This window comes from Microchirus variegatus (assembly GCF_963457635.1).
Source record: "Microchirus variegatus genome assembly, chromosome: 14".
Classification (NCBI taxonomy): domain Eukaryota; kingdom Metazoa; phylum Chordata; class Actinopteri; order Pleuronectiformes; family Soleidae; genus Microchirus; species Microchirus variegatus.
This window is the reverse complement of record NC_139815.1, coordinates 18185982-18207084: the sequence shown is the minus strand read 5'-3', so window position 1 is coordinate 18207084 and position 21103 is coordinate 18185982. Positions and strand designations below refer to the sequence as shown.

General features: G+C 39.7%; 1 protein-coding gene across 2 annotated transcripts; it reads right to left on the bottom strand.

Annotated features, from left to right (window-relative positions):
• Positions 1–1860: 1860 nt before the first annotated feature.
• Positions 1861–19801, bottom strand: LOC310936384 (synaptosomal-associated protein 25-A-like; the record flags this gene model as incomplete). Of its 2 annotated transcripts, none has more annotated exons than XM_083900442.1 (7): positions 1861–1929; positions 2626–2770; positions 3469–3588; positions 7423–7540; positions 11531–11579; positions 18695–18736; positions 19730–19801. In XM_083900442.1, the coding sequence occupies 7 exons, from the start codon at positions 19799–19801 to the stop codon at positions 1861–1863; spliced, it is 615 nt and encodes a 204-aa protein (XP_083756568.1). The 2 variants fall into 2 exon arrangements, with proteins under 2 accessions (XP_083756568.1, XP_083756567.1); XM_083900441.1 differs by lacking the exon at positions 7423–7540 and adding an exon at positions 7070–7187.
• Between the last annotated feature and the right edge of the window lie 1302 nt (positions 19802–21103).

Below are 21103 nucleotides of genomic sequence, written 5' to 3'. Positions count from 1 at the left end.
TTAATAGTTCTGGTTAGCAATAGTACATTTTTTTTAGGCTGTCCAAATTAGTAGACATCAATGCAGAGTCCGAAGAAGAACAGCTGCGCAAACCTGCATGTGTGTGCGCGCGCATGTGTTCCTCGTGACATGGTAAACTTTAATCCGTCCTAAGCCTAGGCCACAGTAGATCCATTAGTATAATATGCTGCAGTGTTTCCCTCTCTGCCCCTGCCTGTCTGTTTCTCTTTCTATTCATCTTGTCTTTTCCTCCATGTTTGCCACACAAGAGTGTTTGATATAATTCTAGTTTCAGTCAAGTCGAGTAGTTAGGAGGATAAGCTTCATGATCTCTGACCTCACTGTAAAGAAACACACAATTGAATTGGATCAATACAGTACAATGTAGGTTATAATAATGTATCACATTTATGTTCCCTTCTGAGCTTTCAAGGTTTTCAGTTGTTATGGCAGCAACAGTATATGCTACGCTGTATATCATGAAACAACAGTCTCAGAATATTGCCTCCAGCATCATTAGAATACAAAGGACACTCGGTTGAATACGTTTATGATGTTTTATTGGCATTTTTCCATTATTTTACAGTGATGGTCACAGTCTGGAAAAGGTAAAGAGATGTGAAACAAAAAAAGAGTGGCACTATTGCAGATAACGATGGGCCTCTCATCAGTGTGGCCTAAATATGTAGCATGCAGTTGCCCTGTTAGGATATTTTAGCATGGATAGATGAATTATTCAGTGTCTTCTAGCAGTGAATGGACATGCATAACACACTTAAAGCTCGACGTTAATGTTGCTAGGGTTGTATCATGGGTAAAGCAATGTGGCCTGGTATGTGAAGAGGTTGCCAAACATCCTGTATCTTAATTGCTATTAAACTCTCACCTATAGTAAATTTATTTGTCAATCACAATGTTAAGTTTTATGAGTAATGTCCACACGTGTCTGATGATCAAGTCATTATCAATCATGACATTCAGGTGACATACAAATGCACAAACTCTCACACATACACGAGAGCCTTATGATACAAATATGACAGCTATATTTCTGAAGTATACGATTAGTTAAAATGTCAACCCTTGCTTCTGAATGGTAAGATTTAGCTCCCTGAGGAAAATATACACTATACAATATATGGCATCAAATTGTTTTAATACTGTTCCGTCATCAGGGTTGGTAAAATACTGGTTGCACTAACAGTCATTACCACAAATGTCATATTTTCATCCAAATACATAACAAGTGATTAACCTTGGGGGCGACTCTTAAGATCCAAGCAGCTCCAACATGAACCTTAATCTCAAGCTGTGCGGTTTGTAAGTTCACTATATTACTGGAAAAACACTGTGGTCATGTCGCATCACAACATTGTAATTGATGAATACACAGCGCGTCTTACATGGACAACTCTACAACACGGACAGAGGGGAAGGACATCTTGGACCAAAGGTGCACATACAGTTTATAGACAAAAAAAGTGATGAAGAACACGGGACATGCGCTGTAACCATCGATGAAACCATTTAAGAAGCACTGTGTACAGTCGAGTTTGAGTGGATGTGCATGTTAAATATTACTGTTTTATCAAAATCAAAAGGGTGACAACACAGAACAACACCGACAAAGGGAAGGAAATGATGGGTAGGAGAATGTATGATATGTGTACCATGTGCAAACTTCTACGAGTATCACAATTAAAGCATGATTTTGCAGCGCCTGCCGTTGAGCCAAGGAAGTGGGCGCTGCTCGTGTTGCGGGTTTGAATGGGTTTGGTTGGTGTCATTATTTTTGGGGGGAGGACGGGGGGGGGGTGTGTGGGGTGAAACAGGGATGAAAGCACTTCTTGCTGCAGTTTTCTAGCCACTGCCCAACATCTTTGTCGCACGCTGGTTGGCCTCATCAATCCTGGTCTTGTTGGAATCAGCCTGGAAGAGGAAAAAGTGTTAAAATCAGTACTAAAAAACTGGAATGAGGAACTTTAATAAAGCTTTATGTGCTTCATTCATAAACAAAGGGTATTTAACACCCAGATTTGGTTCACTGACATTTGAATTAGATTGTATCCATTATTGTGTCAAACCCACATTTCATCTGCTCAAAATCAGCACAGCTGCAGCCTCATGCTTAGTATGTAATCCATGATAAATATCAATTAAATGCTGCCATGTGCTCAGTCTATTAGCGACATTATTTTCAAGTTTGTCTACACTACAATACTACAATTAAAGATACTCATAAGTCTGACTACATCACACATGTAATGTAATGTAAATAGGCCCATTAAAATAGGTGTAGTGCACTTTTCTGCTTCTTAATGACTTGTTTTTAAATAATACAAATATATATTGCTTAATTTTGCCAGTTTTTAGGAGAAAATTATTTTCTTAGTATTACTAGTTGTCCATATTAGGATCAACCTTTACTATTCCAACAACTCAGAGACATTATTGTTGCCTAGAAACCACTAAAGTGTTATTGTGTCCATCAATGATTATGAAAAGTGCAGAGGCAACTATATCAGAGTCATTCAGTTTTGTTCAAATATGGCAAAGTCTCCAAAACAAATACTCTTGATATCTTTCATGGCATGTGTCTCCATGAGGCGCTTATGTGTATTGTACCTGTGACATGATCCTGTCAACCTGGCGGTTCTGGGTGTCAATTTCCTGCCCCATGTCCAGGGCCATGTGACGCAGATTGCCAATGATGCCGCCCACCTGCTCCAGATTCTCATCCATCTCATTTTCCCTGGCATCGTTTGTTACCCTGGAGAACAAGAGGAACAAGTGGGACTAATTTCTGGCCGGAGATGATGTTGTTATGTGATTATAACCTGGTTGAAGCATAATTAACTGTATAGTTAAAGTGCAGTACAAGTAGATATATGTTTTCAATTAATTTGTGGACGGAAATAAAAAGGGGCACTACTGCACCCCCTGTATATTATGGACTCTAAGAAGTTCAGTGACATAGGCAGCACATAACATGAGTCGTGTTCATCCACTCAGTTTTAAAAAGACTTGAATCTTACTTGGTAGAGAGAGCCGCCTTTCAGCAGTGTGTGAATGTGTGATGCAAAACTGTAGTGTAAAGCAGTTTTGAGTCGTGTGTATGTCTACATTTTTGTCTGTTTTTATTTTTTTTGTGTCCTACCTCATTTGTTCCACAGAGAAAAGGTCTAAGGTCTATCTATATACATAGTATATACAGAAAGAACACATACGCCAAGATAAACAATCAAATGTTAAAATAAAAACAACAGAAACAATAACATAAGTCATTTTAAAATAAGTCATCAGGCATGCAACTGACCAAAATGGTCAGGGAATTAATCTTTTAAAAATCTGAATGGGCAATGTATTCCAATAATACATACTACATATACAGTACTTTTGCATGCATATAGAAACAAAAGAGCACACACGAGCTACATCATACACAGACACAGACACACACACACTTACCTGCGGATGAAGCCCCCGCTGATGGCCATCTGTTCACGCTCGTCCACCACTCGAGCTCCAGGCTGACTGTTTACCACTCCATCCTGGTTTCCTGCCCAGGCCTGGCCTCCGCCCTTCATCCTGCCACACACACATTTCAGTCAGGGCACTGGAACCGTTGTCACGTTTATCCGTGCTTAGGTGTATTTGTTTATATAAATGTACAGTATATATTGTGACATGGCCCAATATTCACTCAAGTCAAAACACTTTTACATAAAAAGGCCTAATAATCATTGCAGATTATTAGTTTTTGTGTTTTGTATCTTAATTAGTAGCATTTGGTACTCTCTTGTGCAAGTAATGAGTTATAATCATTAGTGTGCACGCTGATATTAACGCGTTAACACTGTGAAACACTGTGAAACACTGTACATGTATATGTTTGTGCACTTTGGGTGTGCGCATGTCTGGTGATCTTACTAGTATTTAAACATATACATGAGTATATGTTTAGAATGTACTATATAGTATGATTTCAAGCCATTTACTAAAAGCGACATGCCACGTATGATCAGAGGCACATGCATGCACAGTACATGCATTTACATTCTGTCATGAATAATTGATCTAACGTGCAGATCAATAGAGAAAAAAAGGACATTTATACAGAAGGGCACAGACACGGAGCAGAGACTCCAGACAGAGGAGACACACACATGTACTGTCCATGTCAACACACACAGAGTGGTAGGGCGAGACATAGCACACATTGTTGGGACACATGGGAAACACATAGAGAGGAACATGATCAGATACATGTTGTATCTGTTTGAAGAAAAGCAAACTGTTAGATTCAGCCAATAACAAAAACAAACAAACATGCAATAATAAGTATAATACAGTTGTTGTAGTACTGTAAGCCCTTCATTTAATCTCTGGATGATACACATACAGTCAAATAGTCACATGTAATTCTTAGCTTTTATTATGCTTGGAGTGCCTTGTGAGCAGATTCACCACTGACAACAACATAATGGTTATTATTATTATACATATGTTTTAAAGTGTTTTACCCACTTTTTACAGGCAACACCTCAATTATTTATCAGTAAATATGTGCATAATACTTTTCTGACTATTTTAACTATTTAGCCATTTCTGCAACATCCAATGTTATTTTGAGTAGGTAAACCAGACAATTAGGGTTAGAAACAGTATATGTATGTATATGTGTGATCTTAAGCATTCGGCTAATTTATTTGGTGAAAAAGAAAATCAATTTAATCCCATAAGAGAGTCCAAAATCTCCAGGAATTCATTATTTGTAATGACGTTTTCTTAAAGTGGTGCATCGCAAGCCATCAGGTGCTCCAGACAGTTTGTTACCAACAAGCAAGAATACATTTTCTCATGCTATTTGACCCAGGGCCGTCATATAAAGAGTCTGGATCAGATGGAACACATGACATAACCACAGGATTACATAACAAGTGTTTTCATGAGGAGGACCAAAGAGCTATAGAATAGACACGTTGTGAACGTGGAAGCAGCACCAAAAATGGACCAAATGGAGGCAGGAATTCCTTGATATAACTTAATACAGAAAACAAAAAGTAGTTACTGTTAAGAAAAAAACTGGCATCACCTCTGCTAACTGCTGTGACACAAATAAAGTGAATGAGTTACATGTGCCACTGTCAAGATCCGGTTAAGTCCTGTTTTGAAGAAAAGAACCATCTGTTGATGTAATAAATCCACAAAAAGGTTATAAAAACGTTCACACAATAAAGGAAAAAAGTATAAAAAAAACAAACGCAGAGAATATACTGAGAAATGTGTTGCAGTGACCCAAAGACAAAATGACCCGTGTTGCCCTATACATCTTGGTTTGATATCCACTTGTGTTTTCTATAGCTCTCAGATAGACAACTGTATATACAGTACAGTGCATGTATTGGCCCGAGGGTATAATGCACTTAGACATGACTCAGTGGCCATGGTTTGGCTTTAAAAGGCTAGGGAACAGATCACACAGGAGTTTGGCTACACTGGCATTAGGAATCCATCTTCATATCAAGAATGACAAACTAGGGTTAACATAATTAACAATATTGTGATACAATTTGCCTCAATATCAATATGACAATATATATAGTATTGGTATTGGTCCGATAATGGTCAAAATCACTGTGTCAGACATATAAAAATGTAAAATCCGATACAATCCAGAAGTCCTTGCACCATCTGGATGACAGACTTAAATTTCGTTGTACTACGTGCAATGACAATAAAGAGATTCTGATTCCTATATATCTTATGCTTTACTATGTACAGACTGTAAACATGTAAATAAAAGTAATTAACAACATTTTCGGCTGAATTATGTTGTGTGGTTTTTATTTCTTTTTTATGGGAGAATAATATTTGAACTCATAATAAGTAGTGAAATAACATGCTACATCACCTTCACATCGGTAATTAAAGTACAGAAAGTGAACATGCTGAACTTATTTGAACACATCTCAGTGTTTTTGTTAAAGTCAATTCTCACACCTAACAGCTTTTTTTTATGAAACATGCTCATTTGCTTCCTTACTGAGAGTTTAATGAAAAAATACCACATTCTGCTCTGTGCTCTTAATATGACGCTGTCATCAGTAGACATCAATCTTGGTTTATCACACAGAGAGGGAACAGCCAACCTGGCACTGTGCATGAATCTCATCTACATCTCTATAAAGTATATGTATAGTCTGAATATATTTCGATGGATTTGTGCAATGATTCAAGTATTGACAGATTTATTCCTGATCCATGTGAAAAAAAAAAATCATCCATCTGTTCCACCATCACATTAACACGGCAGTGGTGTCAATCTATTCATCTGACTTTCTGCAAAAAAAAAAGGAAAACACATTTCCAAAAATACTATACTAACTATAACCTTAAAGTCAAGTTTCAGATTTAATGACCTGGCTGTCACATTAATTGGCTCACGGTGCTAAGTTAATGCTAAGTACTTGATTAAAATAGTAGTCAGCACCCATTCATGTGTAAAATAAGTGCTTTTATCTCTAAGTATTGTAAAAATCAGATGCCTGACTTTGAATGCACGCCAAGAAGCCAAAGAGGCCATACAGTAGAAATGTAAGCAGAGAAGGCAGCTCGTTGATCTTTTTCTTTGGTCTGACTTTGTACACAGCATGGTGCATCATGCTGCAGGGTGGGTCAGTGTCTGGGTGGGGTTAACTGGGAAAGGTGGGTGCTGTGGCCAGATCACTGCTGGAGGAGGAGGGGGGGGGGGGGTCTATCATCCAATGAGGAATGAAGGGCTTTTGAGGAAAACCACCACAGAGGACGCAGAGCAAATACAGTGGACAGAGGACCATTCTTGCATGTGTGTGTTGTGTGCATGCAAAAATTCATGCAGTCAGTCTCAACTCAAGCAAACACACCCATACATGCATGCAGTGCTGGTGCCTGTTCAGAGAGTGTGTTGTTTTGGTTATCGGCCTGACTGCTCACACCACAGTTCACCATGCTCTATACACCAGAAGCAGAGGCAGGTAGGCAGGCACTGAAACACATGCAGTCAGGTGACACATCAGGCAGCACCTACTTGTTACAGGGACATGAACATAGACCACAGAACTGTCCTAGATTGTTCAAATTCTTTTCTGCATCCATCATGTCCTTATTGATTTGGTCCATCCCCTCCTCGATGCGCTCCAGTTGTTCTGATTACCAACACATTGTCATTTTTCCCAGCAAAAGTACGAAAGCACAGGAGAAGAGAAAAGAGGAGGAAGAAGTTTTGGGTGGAAGGAAGGAAGGAAGGGGGAGTAGAGACGGGGAAACAAAGGTGAAGAGACAAAAAAAGACATTGACTGTGACAAGAAGAGAGACATCAGACATCACCATCACCACCAGCACTGGACAGGCAAGAGCGTGAGGCTCCTGGCCGGTACCTACTTTTTAATACATGGGCATATCAGACCACAGCATTGTCCTATATCTTTTAAATCTTTCTCGGCCTCCTTCAGGTCTGCGTGCACCTTGTTCATGCCCTCCTCCACGCGATCAAGTTGCTCTGGTAGGGACAAAGGCATGAGAGCAGTGAAATAAGGTTGATTGGGTGTTTTTATTTGGAGAGAAGGCGCACTACACTACTGTGCAAGAGGCACAATGCTCGGCTAGGTGCAGAAGGCAAAGCAGGCAACAAGCGTTTAGGTTACCTGGATATTTCTGAGCAGCGACTTTGAGTGGTCTTATTTTTGTTATGGAGTGTTTTTTTGTTTTTTTTTATCCATCACCGTTTACTGTGGCAACAGTAGCGCATGGCCAAAGCCCCAGGTCAACTTGAGTCCAACTCTGGTCTAAGTGACACATAGGTGTACTAATCCATCTTTGAGAAATTCACTTAAGTACACTTTAATTCAGACTAAAATGTTAGCATGTATTTTAAAATGTCTGTTTTAGTCTGACTAAAACAATAATTCATAATAATAATAATAATTATTATTATTATATTCCGACAATTCAGCAGTTAAACAGAGAGAGTGAAATATGTTGAAAAGGAAGAAAGTTGAAGCCGCTTCGATGACAAATCAGAAACCAACCCATGAGTGAAAAAGCAAATAATCAATGAACAAGTCATTAAATAAATGTGATGAAGAGCATCAGTCAAGCATGCGAGGTCACACTCGCCTTCTTACTTGGGTGATCGAGAGTCCAAAGAGCTATTTAGAGGTTCTGATTCAAGGTCAGATCCTCTCCCCGCCCTTTTTAATGGTTATAGGATAGCATGGCAATTATTTCCATCAGTGGGAAGGACCACTTTGTCTTGCAGGAGATTTGATTAGTCACACCGTACTGCAGAGGACACTGGCTGTCATACAGTGCAGGTTAAGGTGCTACAGCCGCTGCAATACACTAGATTATTACCAGAGTTTATTAGCAGCATGTAATAGATTGGGACTGATAATGAAAGAATTAAGATTAGCTCCACCTCATAACAGTAAAATGCTTTATGTGCACGGTTGTGTCAATATTAACAATCCAATAATATAATAATGCACACAGGAGAGATTTTATTTGCTGCCTTTCACCTTGATACATTTACTGATACCTGTTTTACTTAAAAGCCTTGCTCCTGCTTAAAGATGTTCTCCCTTGTTTTATACAATATAATTAATTTGAGTTAAGCTCTGTCATTTCATACTGATGCACTGGTGTCTCAATAAACAGATGGCCTAGATAAGTTCACATTCTACTACTTACTAAACTAAACCCGTGGTTCAGTGATTTCCCAAATTCTTTACATCCGATTCAACAGATACCTCACTCTCTCTACAACTGCTACATAAAAAAAAACAGGATTGGCGCCAGTAAACGGTGGTCTGAAATTAAATGAAATAAATATATTACACATTAATGATTCGAGAAGGTGACCTGACCAGGGTGTACACCGCCTTTTGCCCTATGTCGGCTGAGATTGGCACCAGCGACCCGCCACGACCCTCATGTGGCGGATAGAAGCGGTAGAAGATGAGTAAGTGAGCGAGTTTCATGGAGGTGACAACGTCTGTGAAGGTTCTCGGTCGTCTTCAGGAGATGGTGTCAGGACTCAGCGGCTCCCCACTTCCTGTTCCTGGTCTTAGTTTAGCTTCCCCACCATTTACCTGAGCATGTCTGCTTCCTGTCCCTGTTTATTTATATATATATATGTTCGATCCATTTACATCGGAAGTCAGAGGTCGGGACTCGGACTGACGGGACCCCGAGTTGACCGCACTCCAGTGAGAAGTCAGGAAAATTCATGGAAGTATCTTGGGCAAGACATTAGAAATACCAGTCGATAATAATTCCTCTATGTGGTATTTTACAAAGACAAAGAGTGAAGCAACTAACCCACAGATAAAAATTAATTTGGCCATTATTACTGAAGATCTATTGTCAAAATGATGCACTAAATGATTTATATTTTTATGTTTAAATCCCTTAAACATCTAAGAAATCAATAATGTATTTCTATATTTTATTATTTCTATAACTATATTAATATAGTTTACATTCCTAGAAGATAAATAACAGCCGCCCCAACTCTTAAATCACAAGTCTTTTACTTAAATGTTCTCAATGGTTTACTGTGTATATCCTGACATGGGACAAGCTGTGATGCTCCAGTCTCATAATGGAGTAGTAAACAAAAAACGCTGGAAAAAAGGCAACGTCATTAGCAACGAACACCAACCATACGTCATGTGCATGCACAACCTGCAGGAGCTACAATCAAAGGGATGTTTTGTGCTCTGAGCCAACACAATACTTGCTACATGAGGCCGAGTTCACTGAGGCAGAGATGCCATCCATCAGCACTGACTACAGTGTAATTTGGGTCAACGTGCATGTAACAGCCATGCAGGGAGCAAGTCATTAGCTGCAGTGAGACCTCCACCACAGGTAATACATCACTGTGAGACAAATGTTCTCCTGTATGGCCTGTGTGTGTGTGTGTGTGTGTGTGTGTGTGTGTGTGTGTGTGTGTGTGTGTGTGTGTGTGTGTGTGTGTGTGTGTGTGTGTGTGTGTGTGTGTGTGTGTGTGTGTGTGTGTGTGTGTGTGTGTTCACACAAGTGTGTAAAGGGCAGCTACACTCCTGTTTACAGCTTGACACGACTTAATTAATCACCACAGCATGAGAAGCTATTACTTTTTTCTTTGGCAATATAAGAGGAAATTGTTGACATTGATATCATGGCATATACTGTATGTCAGAGGAAAATGAAGTAAAGGCTTTGCAGGGGTAGGAGGGGAAATGGGGAAAGGATAAACAGGGTGAATGAAGACAAGGCTTCTACAGGCAAAGGAGGAGAGAAGAAGAGGAGGTCAGGACTTGAAAGGAAACGTGAGTTCAGTTGCTAAGAACAGAGGGTGAGAGGAGTATAGGTGAAAGGAAAAGAAGAGGAGGAGGCCTAGACAGTTGGAGGGTCAGAGGGAGAGAACATTAGCTGAGAGGGACAGGTAATTTAAATCTGTGAATTGATTGCTGTCCTGTGACAGCAGCAGTGAGCATGTGCACCGTGGCAGCAATAAGTCCAAGGTGAAGACAAGAGGAAAGAGAGGGAGGGCGGTGGCTGCTATCTGTATCTCTGACAGGCCAACTACTCTCAGGCTCGTTCACGCATGGAACTGAGAAACAACAACCTCCACACGCATCCTCCAAACATTGTGGATGCTCCACAACACCAGCAAACATAGCAACACAGCAAGTCCCATTGAATTAGTCCAAACAATACGTGACATTTGACTCGGTAGCATTTTCAAAAATATCTGCGGTCAAAGTTCATTGGGAAATGCACTTAAACCTCTCTGCAAAAGTCAAATTTGACATTTTTAAGATCAAAATCTTGATCTTATATTTAACAATACATCAACAATTAGAAATACATGACTATATATATATCTGAATATTAATCTCACTGGTCTCACAAACATGCTCAGTATTAACCACCACTGTTATGTCACTACACTCTTAGAAATAAGGATTCCAAACGGGTCCTTCTACAAGGGTTCTACCTGGAACCATTTGCTTAAGAAAAACCTTTTCCCGAACAAAAGGTTTTTCAAGGGTTCTTGGTAACACTAATGGTTCCAGTAAGAACCATTTTGATCCAGAGAACCCTTTAAAACCCCTTTCCTGAATAAAGGGTTTTAAAAGGGTTCTTGGTGGAACCCTCCAAAAGGTTATAAAGGTTCCACCTGGAGCCAAAAAGGGTTCTCCGATGAGGACAAGCCGAAGAACCTTATATGGTTGTACTTAACACTTTTATTTCTAAGAGTGTAGTGCATCCCCTGCTGTAGCATAACTTCCGAGAATAGTTATATAATAAATAAAGATATATATATTTGACTTAACCGCCAACTGTATAAGATTAAACAACGAGTTCACATTTAATATAGCACATAACACAGTTTGTGTTATGTGCATTAAGTGAAATAAGGAGCAGCAAAGCAGAAGGCTGACTCTCTCGCACTATGGTAAAGCAGACAAGCCTGAGAGACAGTGTTGAGAGATCTTACCTCCCTGCTCATCCAACATAACCAGGGTCCTGATCCCAGCATCTTTACTCTGACAGACAGATAAAGAGAGAGAGGGAGAATGAAGAGAAGTGAGGTGGAAAAAAAAGGGGAATAAATTAAACAGATCAGTGAAGGTCAACAGAGCAGAACAAAGCAGAGCTCCCAGGGCAGCAGAGGTGGGTCAATTTACAATTTACATTTTGAAATATTTTTTATTTGACTGTGACTAATCTGTCTGGTATGATGGGAAGAGGTCAACTTTAGAGGTCGTTCCCTAAAGGTTGACATTTTTGGACATCCACTTACTTATTTGATATATTTCCAAAAGCTGTACGAGAAGCCAATTAATGTTCTTATTTCTATATGCGGCAAAGGTCAAGCCCAACACTGAAAACATGATTAGTTTTATCCAATCAAAACTAATTTTTTTTACTATATTTGTATCTGCATTGAAGCGGAATCGGTGCAGCTAACACAAACAGTGACATGGTCAATGTAAAGGATAAGTTTCACTTTCTGTCTGTTGTCCTGATATACTTCAGTTTTGCACACTTTAAGGAAAACATGACATACTGTATCTGAATAAGACTCATGTGTGTTTTCTACTTTTAGACAGAGCCACGATCTTTTCACTGTTTCCAGTCTGGCTAAGCAAGTTATCCATAGTTTCTAGTTAATATAATATATAATGAACAGACCTGAGAGGAACATCAATCGTGTTATCTAACATTTGGCAAAAACAAAGTAAAACCCAGTATTTATTATTATTATTTGAACAATTAATGAATAAATATATGTAGGGTAAATCCCCAGGGGAAGACCAAACAAATCTTCTACTTGTATATTCCTGCAGGATTTTGCACTTCAATTTCGCAATTTCACACAATAGACTCTTCCACCAAATGGCATGGGCTATATTTGTTCTGTTCTGAGCTGGTACCAGAGATTTGTTGACAAAGCTCCAGTAATGTTACATTCTGAATTGGCTTACACTCTCAGACACACAGACATGTGCAGTAGTACACAGAACACAGGCATCCATGCAAATTCATACGCTGCTACAGTCCGTGTGCAAGCACTTCATCACATAATAACACACTTCAGTGGGCACACAATAACCATATTAACCACTGTGCATACAACAAAACAACAGCTCTGTGCTCTCCACGAGCCCGAGGCCTTTAAAAGTCCGAAGAACATTCAGTTCATGCATCAGCTATTTTGGATCAGAGACCATCCTGATCCTCTTGGAGCAGTGATAGATGGAATTTGCACAGGAAGTCAGTCAGATGTGGCACTGATATTCATATATCAATCAAATTAGTTATGATAATAATCTGCCAGTCGGTGCTGATCTGTCAGAGTGAAGTTTAGTTGGTTTTGGAGAGCCAGCACTCTTGCCTGATAGCCGGTAGATGGGAGAACTGTTTGTTTACCCATCAGGAATCATGGGAAAGAGAAGTCATTGCCAATTGAGGGTCACTACAAAGAATAGGAATTCTGGTCATGCCAACTGGCACAGTCCGGTGTGGTGATAGCACATCTTTCTCCATGGGTGTGTAGCCACGCCCAGCTCTTTTCAAAATCACCATCTCAACCTGAAACCTGACAATGTTTTTCTCTGCAAAAAAAAATCATGTGAGTTGCTACAACAAAGAATACAAAGAAGGTAGGAATTAATGTCTTTACATAAAATGCCTAGAGTTTTGGTCTGCATCATTTCATTAGATCATAAATCTGCCTCACCAAAAAAGGGGTGAATTAATAATAAAAACATTTATTAATTGTAGGAGAAAGGAGAAAAATAAGCAAAGCAACGGAAGTAAGTAAGAGGACTGTTGACATTAACACAGACTCCTCAGTGGCCTGTTATTGATTTTTTACTTGGATATCTACTCTATTGTCTCCTGGAATCTATTTCAACATAGTCACTGTAGAAACAGAGGCACCACAATGACCTGGTCAACCAGCGCTTGAGATGATATCTGATACAGACACACACACAAATCTAGTGTGGAGCCGTACATTTAGTGGTTAAATCAATCAAAGGATCAGATGGTTGATTAAAGATACATGTCAGATCCCGGAAAAATACACCAGATTAAATGGTTGTAAAAGGTGATCTTCAGGATTTCTCTTTATTTTATTGACTCCTTTAATCGATTAACGTATGTATTATGTGCTTTCTTGGCCAGCAGTTCAGCTTGACTTAAAAACAGACAGTGAGTTAAAACATTTAACCTGGGTCTGTGTAGAGGTAATGAAGTTAGTCTACCAGCATCTATAAAGATGCACTTTCACTGACGCACAGCTATATGTAACCAATGTGGCTGAATACTGAATATTTACCAGAACTTTACAGTATTGCCTTGAAGTACTATATACAAACGTTCAACTTAAGGTCTATAATAATAATAATAATAATAATAATAATAATGTTTTAATACGTTTCTATATTTAATGCATGATTATGTGGCTTTCAAGACTAATTTTAAACCCTCTCTATGATGAGTATAGAGTTTTTATATCTATGTCACAGCCCTAGTGAATGTAACATGATGTACATCTTGTCTTTCACGGGCTCCTTTCTATCTCTCAGTTTATCTCACCCTCTCCTCATCTCAGTTCCTCTCCTGTCCATGTTCCATCTCTCACACTTGTTTTCTTCACATCTCATTTCAGCCAACAGGCAGTTTCTCATTTGTCTTGTTTGCAGGCCCCGAGAGAAGATAAGAGTTTTCATAAAAATAGGTCTCAAGACCACCCTTGATAAAGCCCTTTTCAATGTGTGGCTCCTTGGAGTCACTTCATGACAAATAGATTTCATTACACCACATCTATACCGATAAACTGGACATGTACACAAGGTTATTCTTGAGATGCACATAAACTAGATATGTAGTCTACTCTACTGATGCATGACTGAACTAATATTTGCTATTTTATATATATAATCCTGTCCAGTGCTTTACTATACTTTAGTCTGATATAATTAGATAAATACTTACTTTTTAAGAGTTAAAGCGGACCTAGACCAGTAGTTCCAATTAACGCTGTTGTTTAGTGTGTATCTGCGTCATTACCTCATTTACGAAGCCCTGAAGTTTCGAAACAAACAGTTCAGCCATTGCTGAAACCGCTGTGTTTTATTGTAATCTCGGGCTCAGCGAGATCTCCCTTCTGGTTACATAAACAGCATTTCTCCTAAACAGCAGATCCTCCTGCTCCGGGCACTAGTCCGGGCACATCCGGTTGCGTACATTGAACCGTGGGTCAAAATATCAATTTGGTGATATTTTGTCGTCGTTAAGAGATCCATCCATGTTCAATACATAGACTTCATGCACTTTGTGTGAATAAACTTGAATTAACTTTGTTGTGGACCATGTATTAAGTATGTATCATATTGTGAGCTGCTCTGTGAATCCCACCCCCTAAAATGAACCCATGAATTGTTTTTATATTGTAAATGTAAAAAAAAATTACTATTGCTCATTGTGTTCCTGTTGAGTTTCTCTATAATAATTGTAAGGTCCAAAGTGCCTTGAGATAATGTATGTTATGATTCAGCCCTATATGGATAAATGTAATTGAATTAATGCGTAATACTGAGGGTACAGTGTACAACACAGTACAGCTAAAGGCTAATTCCTCCACTATTCTTTAATAGATTTTATGCAAGACATGACACAATAACAGAAACCGCTTATAGATGCATAAACCTGACATAGTTTCAGTCCAGACTCAGGACTTGAACAGGCTCAAACAAGCAGGTATCACTGCACAGATCTCAGATAGATCACCGGACGACAAGTGTAGTCTGACTGCACCGAATGCTCCACCACTTATTCTATTAGTGTAAGCTTCACTATAAGCCCTTTAAACGGCAAGGTCATGGAGCATTAGCGCATGCTCACAACTCCCTATGTGAGTGAAAGGTGCACTGTAGCCTACTGCTCTGTGTGAAACAATTCATCCAATTCAAAAGGGTCAACAAAGAATATATAATTAAATATATATTTGTCATGTAGTTACTGCTGCCATTTCTGCCCTGTAGTCTTTCAATCTTTCAATCAAAACAATACCACAAGACCTAGTTTGATGACTTTGTGGGGCAGCATGGAATCATGGGAATTGGTGTGCACGGAGAACATAGACAGCAGAAGACGCAGCAAAGAGTAGACATGGTCCACATAAGACACCACCAACTCATAGTATGACATTTCTTTCCTCACTCTGATATTTCAAAAAGCTACAAAGCTAAAAAGAGTACATGCGCTTGACTATAGACACAAGGATAAGAGGAAGTCCTGCATGAGTCGTAGGAGAGTGTGTTGGAGAGTTGAGTGTGTGTACATTGTCCACATTGTTGCCTGTTCTAGCACACATGGCATACTAGCAGAGTGGTAATGGTAATGGTAAAATGGATGTTAAATAGTATGTTCAATTTTGGCCAATATAAGTTCACAACTCAATATATATATATACGAAAGTCTTGTCATTTTTAGATATTTCAATGCAGAGATGTTGCATATTATATAACTGGAAAAGGAAAACAAAGACACATAAGAAAGCTGTTGACTCTCATCCATAAAGCATTTGCTTATTGGCAGTCTGTACTGAGCCTGTTTCTGGAGAGCAACGCTAAGTGAAATGGATAAAGAGCACACTGTCAGTCAGACAGAGTGGACGAGATAAACATGACACAGCGGCTGTTTGCCTTTTTCTCTTTCATTCTCTCTTCACCCAAGAGCATCTGTGAGCATCACAGGGGGAAAAACACTCTGAACCAATACAACTTGAGATATTTTCATCAGAGACTGCTGGTTGAAATAAACAAAATGGCATTCTCTTGACATTATCCACAAAAGGTCAAATACTCAGCCACCATCAGTGAAAACGTCTGTCTGTCGAACTGCTCACTGTCAGCCACAGGACTCACACTGTTCCTTCAGGCTTCGGTGTCTGAAACCAGCAGATACGACTGTTCCCAACACGCATGTGGATTAAATGTCGGCAGCATCAGTTCAGCAAGCAATTAGAGCCGTCTTTGTGCAACTGTTTAGTTGTAAAAACATACATACAGTACTACTGTCCCAAACACCTGAAAGGTAAACGACAGCAGCTCGAGCAGCAGTTTTTTTTTTTTTTTTTTTTTCTAACTCTCTTCTTCTACAACTAAAATCTCGCAAAACCTACATATGTAGCAGCTCACAGTGTAATGTACAAACGCAGCACAGGCACCTGGTTGAGAAACCATCATTACATTTTGTGTAGATGGTCACTGTGCCAAGAAATTCACACTTCCTGGACACCAAGCACTGCAATTTACAGTGTCAGCGTAAGATGTCTCTCATGGTTTTTGTTTTAAGTGAAAAATAAAGTATTTATGTTTATCTATCTATAAAGCAAGTTGCGTCTGTGTGTGTGTCTGTGACAGGCATATCTTGCTGACCTTTAGTCAGATTGCCCTAAAACTTTGGATATGGGTTGAGCATGGCCCGATGGTATGCATCCTTCATTTTCAAATTTTTTGGAGTCATTTTAATTTTCGCTGATTTATCCCACTGCACTTTCGCTGATTTATCAAGCTACACCAGACAGGCAGCAGCTCATCAGCAGCAGCTGTGCGCACAATGTTACTGTTTTGATTCACGCCTCACACAGGCAGGGCAGACATGGCGGAAGAGGACTGGAGGTCCGAGTGACTCTTTTCTGAACAGCTCTGCTTCTGTGTCTAAACTCTGCCGTTCCAAAGTGAGGAAAAGAGGGGGGGGGGGACAAAACACCGGGAAGCTGGCAGCATTGCGCAGGTCCCTGTTCCTCCCAAAGGACATGGAGATCACCGCAGAGGGAGAGGTGGAGGAGCGCAGGTGAGTGATAGCCACCGGCCGGTTGTAGCAGGGCATAGTTGGGGTTATAGGACCACGGAGGTCAAATAAACAACGGAATAAGGTAGTTAAACAGCTAAAACAGCTGCTGTCAAATGTGTGCATCTGAAAACACTGTGTCCAAAAATGTGTTTGTTGTACAGAGATCGTGTACCAGCTCATAACTTTAAGGAGTGATGAGTATTTTATTGTGACAAAACGTAGTTTTACGGTGAGTGAGTGTTTTTAAAATGCATGGATGTGGCCACAATGGACGCAGTTATACAGGTCGCGAATAGCCTACTGCTCACTTCATATTGGTGAAATACCCTGCAGTAATGTGGACAATAGCCTTCTGGTAACAAACAATGTTTGTTAATGTATTAATGCTGTCATAGCCTAGCCTGACAGTTTTCATTAGCCCAAATAGCTCGACAGTAGAAGACTTTTAAATTCATTTCCGTAAGGACGTGTATCGCAGCACTTCACTGTTTTCAAGGGGACAAGTTTCAGTGGAGCTCCACCCAATGTGTGGATAGGTGCACAGGTCTCACTTTAGTGATAGTCACGCCAGGAATACACTCAGTAACGTAATTCACTCTGGATTTCCACGGCACATACTTTCTACAGGCACTGCACTCATTTTCCATCGATTTACCATCATAATAGTCGGCATCGCCCTGAACAAGGATCCGTTGAAAATATTTGCAAACCTCTTAAGGAATAATTTTGATGAATTTTTGAAATTCAGGAAATGATCCATTTGCACTGATGCACTTTGACAGTGAGCTGACTTTCTTCTCAAAAACAAAGTGTCTTAGGCACATTTCGCTGTGCCTAATGAGGTTGCACAATGTTTGTATTATGTTAGCCGTTACATTCCTTATCCTGCATTACCATAACTGAAAAATCTTCTTCAGCTCCCACTATAGGAATACATATTTCCTATGGGCACTGCAATAGTAATAACAAAAAAGAAAAGAAAAACATTTTGTTGTTGATGCTTGAAGAGCCTCGGCTGATTGGGATAATGTTTTTAACCCTAGAACACTATCGCTCAAATTCAAAACACCATCACTAACGCCAGGTGATTTTTACCCGAGATAATACATACACCCAATAAAACTGGCACTGGTTCCTTTTACCTTCTTACTGATTGTACAAGTTAAGAAGAGAAAAAAACCCCAGCTCCACTGCTTAGCAGAGGTAATGATAGCTGTAAACAGATGTGAATGTGTCTAATTTCTTGCTGTCGCAGTTGGTGAGTTGGTGTTTGTCCTACTGTTCCACTCACCTCCTCAACCAGAGCCAGCATTCGTCGAGTGCTCTCCAAAGACTGCAAGAGAGAAAGAGTGCTGATTAGCTGAGAGTCCACAAGAGAGCAAATGCAGACATGTAACAATCATCACAGGCACCACAGTGTGTGTGAATGTAAATCACAATTTAAAGCTTGATTGACAACTGATACTCATAAAAGGCCTTGATTCATCCGTTGTTCTATTCTCTCTGCCTCCACTAAACTTAAGTTTCTGACTGAATCCTCTGAATCACAGTCATGTCTTAAACCAAACAACTATTTCATTTCTAATCCTCGTTTCCCCTTGGTAATCTCATCTCCATCCATCCCTGTGTCCCACGTTCCTCCCTTCGTTTCCGCCCATCACATCCATCGAGCCTCTTGGCCCGGCATTATCTCCTCATGAATTTTAAATGAGGCCATTTGAGCTCCTCCATTATTCCACGGCTCTTCCTGAGCTCATCTTAACTCATTATAAAGGAGAAAGTTCTCCATTATTAAAAAAAAAAAAAAGAAAAAAAAAGGAAAATGCATAGTCTTGATGAAGGAGATGTGGAGAAGAAATTACTGAAACAAGCGGAGGTCACAGTGAAGCAGATGTGTTCTGTGGCCTGGAGGCTGTAGAGACTCATTTGTGTCTGAACAGGTCATTTTGAAATGTCAGACACTAATGGTCATGTCTGAAAAGAAGACCCAAGTTTGGAACTTAAGTCCTCACTTTTTCTTCTTTCTGGTTTCTCTACTATTTTCACCCACAGGAACGCAGTCACAGGGTTACATTTCTTTATCTATTAACCGAAAAGAAGAGATGACAACAGATGTTTTTTATGAGCGATGTTATCTTCTGGCTAATGTTTTGCTTCTACATCCTCCTACATCGATGTGTGAGAGGGAGAATTTTAGGGTGTTCAAATAAATGGAAGTCAATGGAGTATCCTAAGAAGCTTGAATAGCAAAAACATGTGTGTGTGTGTGTGTGTGTGTGTGTGTGTGTCCAGGTATACAGTTGTGTCTGTGTGTCTTTTACTGTACCTCATCAGCTATCTGGTCTGCACGTGTCTGCAGGTCGGCCAGCTCATTACGCATGTCTGATTCGTCTGCCATGATGACTGCTGAACTCTGACCTCAAACAGGAAAGACTAAAGGAAAAGGGAGTGAGACAAAGGGGAAGAAAGAAGCAGGTTAGTGCACCGACAATACTGCAAAAATAAAAGACATAATGTGATATAGCTTAGCATTAGTGATCAACTTTCAACAACATTAACAGAGACCAGTGGATTTCTGTTTTCTCAACTGCATTTTTCAACCCTTGACTGTCCCGACCATCACTACAAACACCAGCTTAACGTGGATCGATTTAATAAATTTAAGATGGGAAGAAAAGAGAAAGACTTATAATGAATGATTCATTTCCGGAGAAGACAGCACTTTGTATGGATGCCAACTGTCATAAAAAACACCATAATACAAATGCAGCTCTCCTCTGATCATTTGAAGTCAAGCTTCAGAACATAGTTTTTGTTTGCTATAGAATGAAAACAAGATGGAGCATTGTGAGATACCATATAATATGAACCACCATACTCTGAAGCAAGGATGAAAACTTAATGACATGAATTGATTAGAACACTTGTGTATTCCTTTTCTAAAACTGGCATAGAACATAAAACTCAAATCAAAAATAGAGCATTAAATTGCAGCCTATGCTATGCACTAATTGCGTTGTTCAGCCCTGGAGGTCACTAAAATGTGTTGAGTTGAATTTAATTTTCAGACAAATCATCCCATCTGTTGCGAGATTCATCCAGAGTTTGGAGAAGTTGGTCAGGAAGATCACAATCACACTCAATGTGTCGTGCTTCATCGACAACAAAAAAAATAAAAAAATAAATGAAAACAAATCTGTTTGAAGACCAGATTTGACTCTTTCTATGAATCCCAAAGTCAACGCTCTGCACAGTGGTCAGATCCAGTGTCAAGTGTGTTGTTATTTCTGAGCGGAGAGCACAATGAAATACCATAAACGCATGAAACTCGCAGGGAATAAATATCGACTGAGCGCTAAAGATAGAGTTACAGGGATCAACGGTAAATCGAGATGAACGTGCACCATCGTTCCGACAGCAAGAAGGAACAGTATCAGGACAGAGACGGGGATCTATTTTTGCTGCTTTGGCTCTCTGCCAGACCGTTTTTTCATGAAGCATCGCACAGTGGAGCTGGAAATATGGTCCATGAAAAATGTATGTGGCTGTTACTCTGCAGCTGACAGCTCTACATGCTGCTGCTACTGCTGCTGGTGGTGGTGGTGGTCGGGGTGAAGGTGAGGCGACAAAACCAGCTCCGTCTCTTTGTTTCTTTAATTCTTTCACTCGTTTGCTTTGCCGCTGCTGCCTCTCTCTGAAC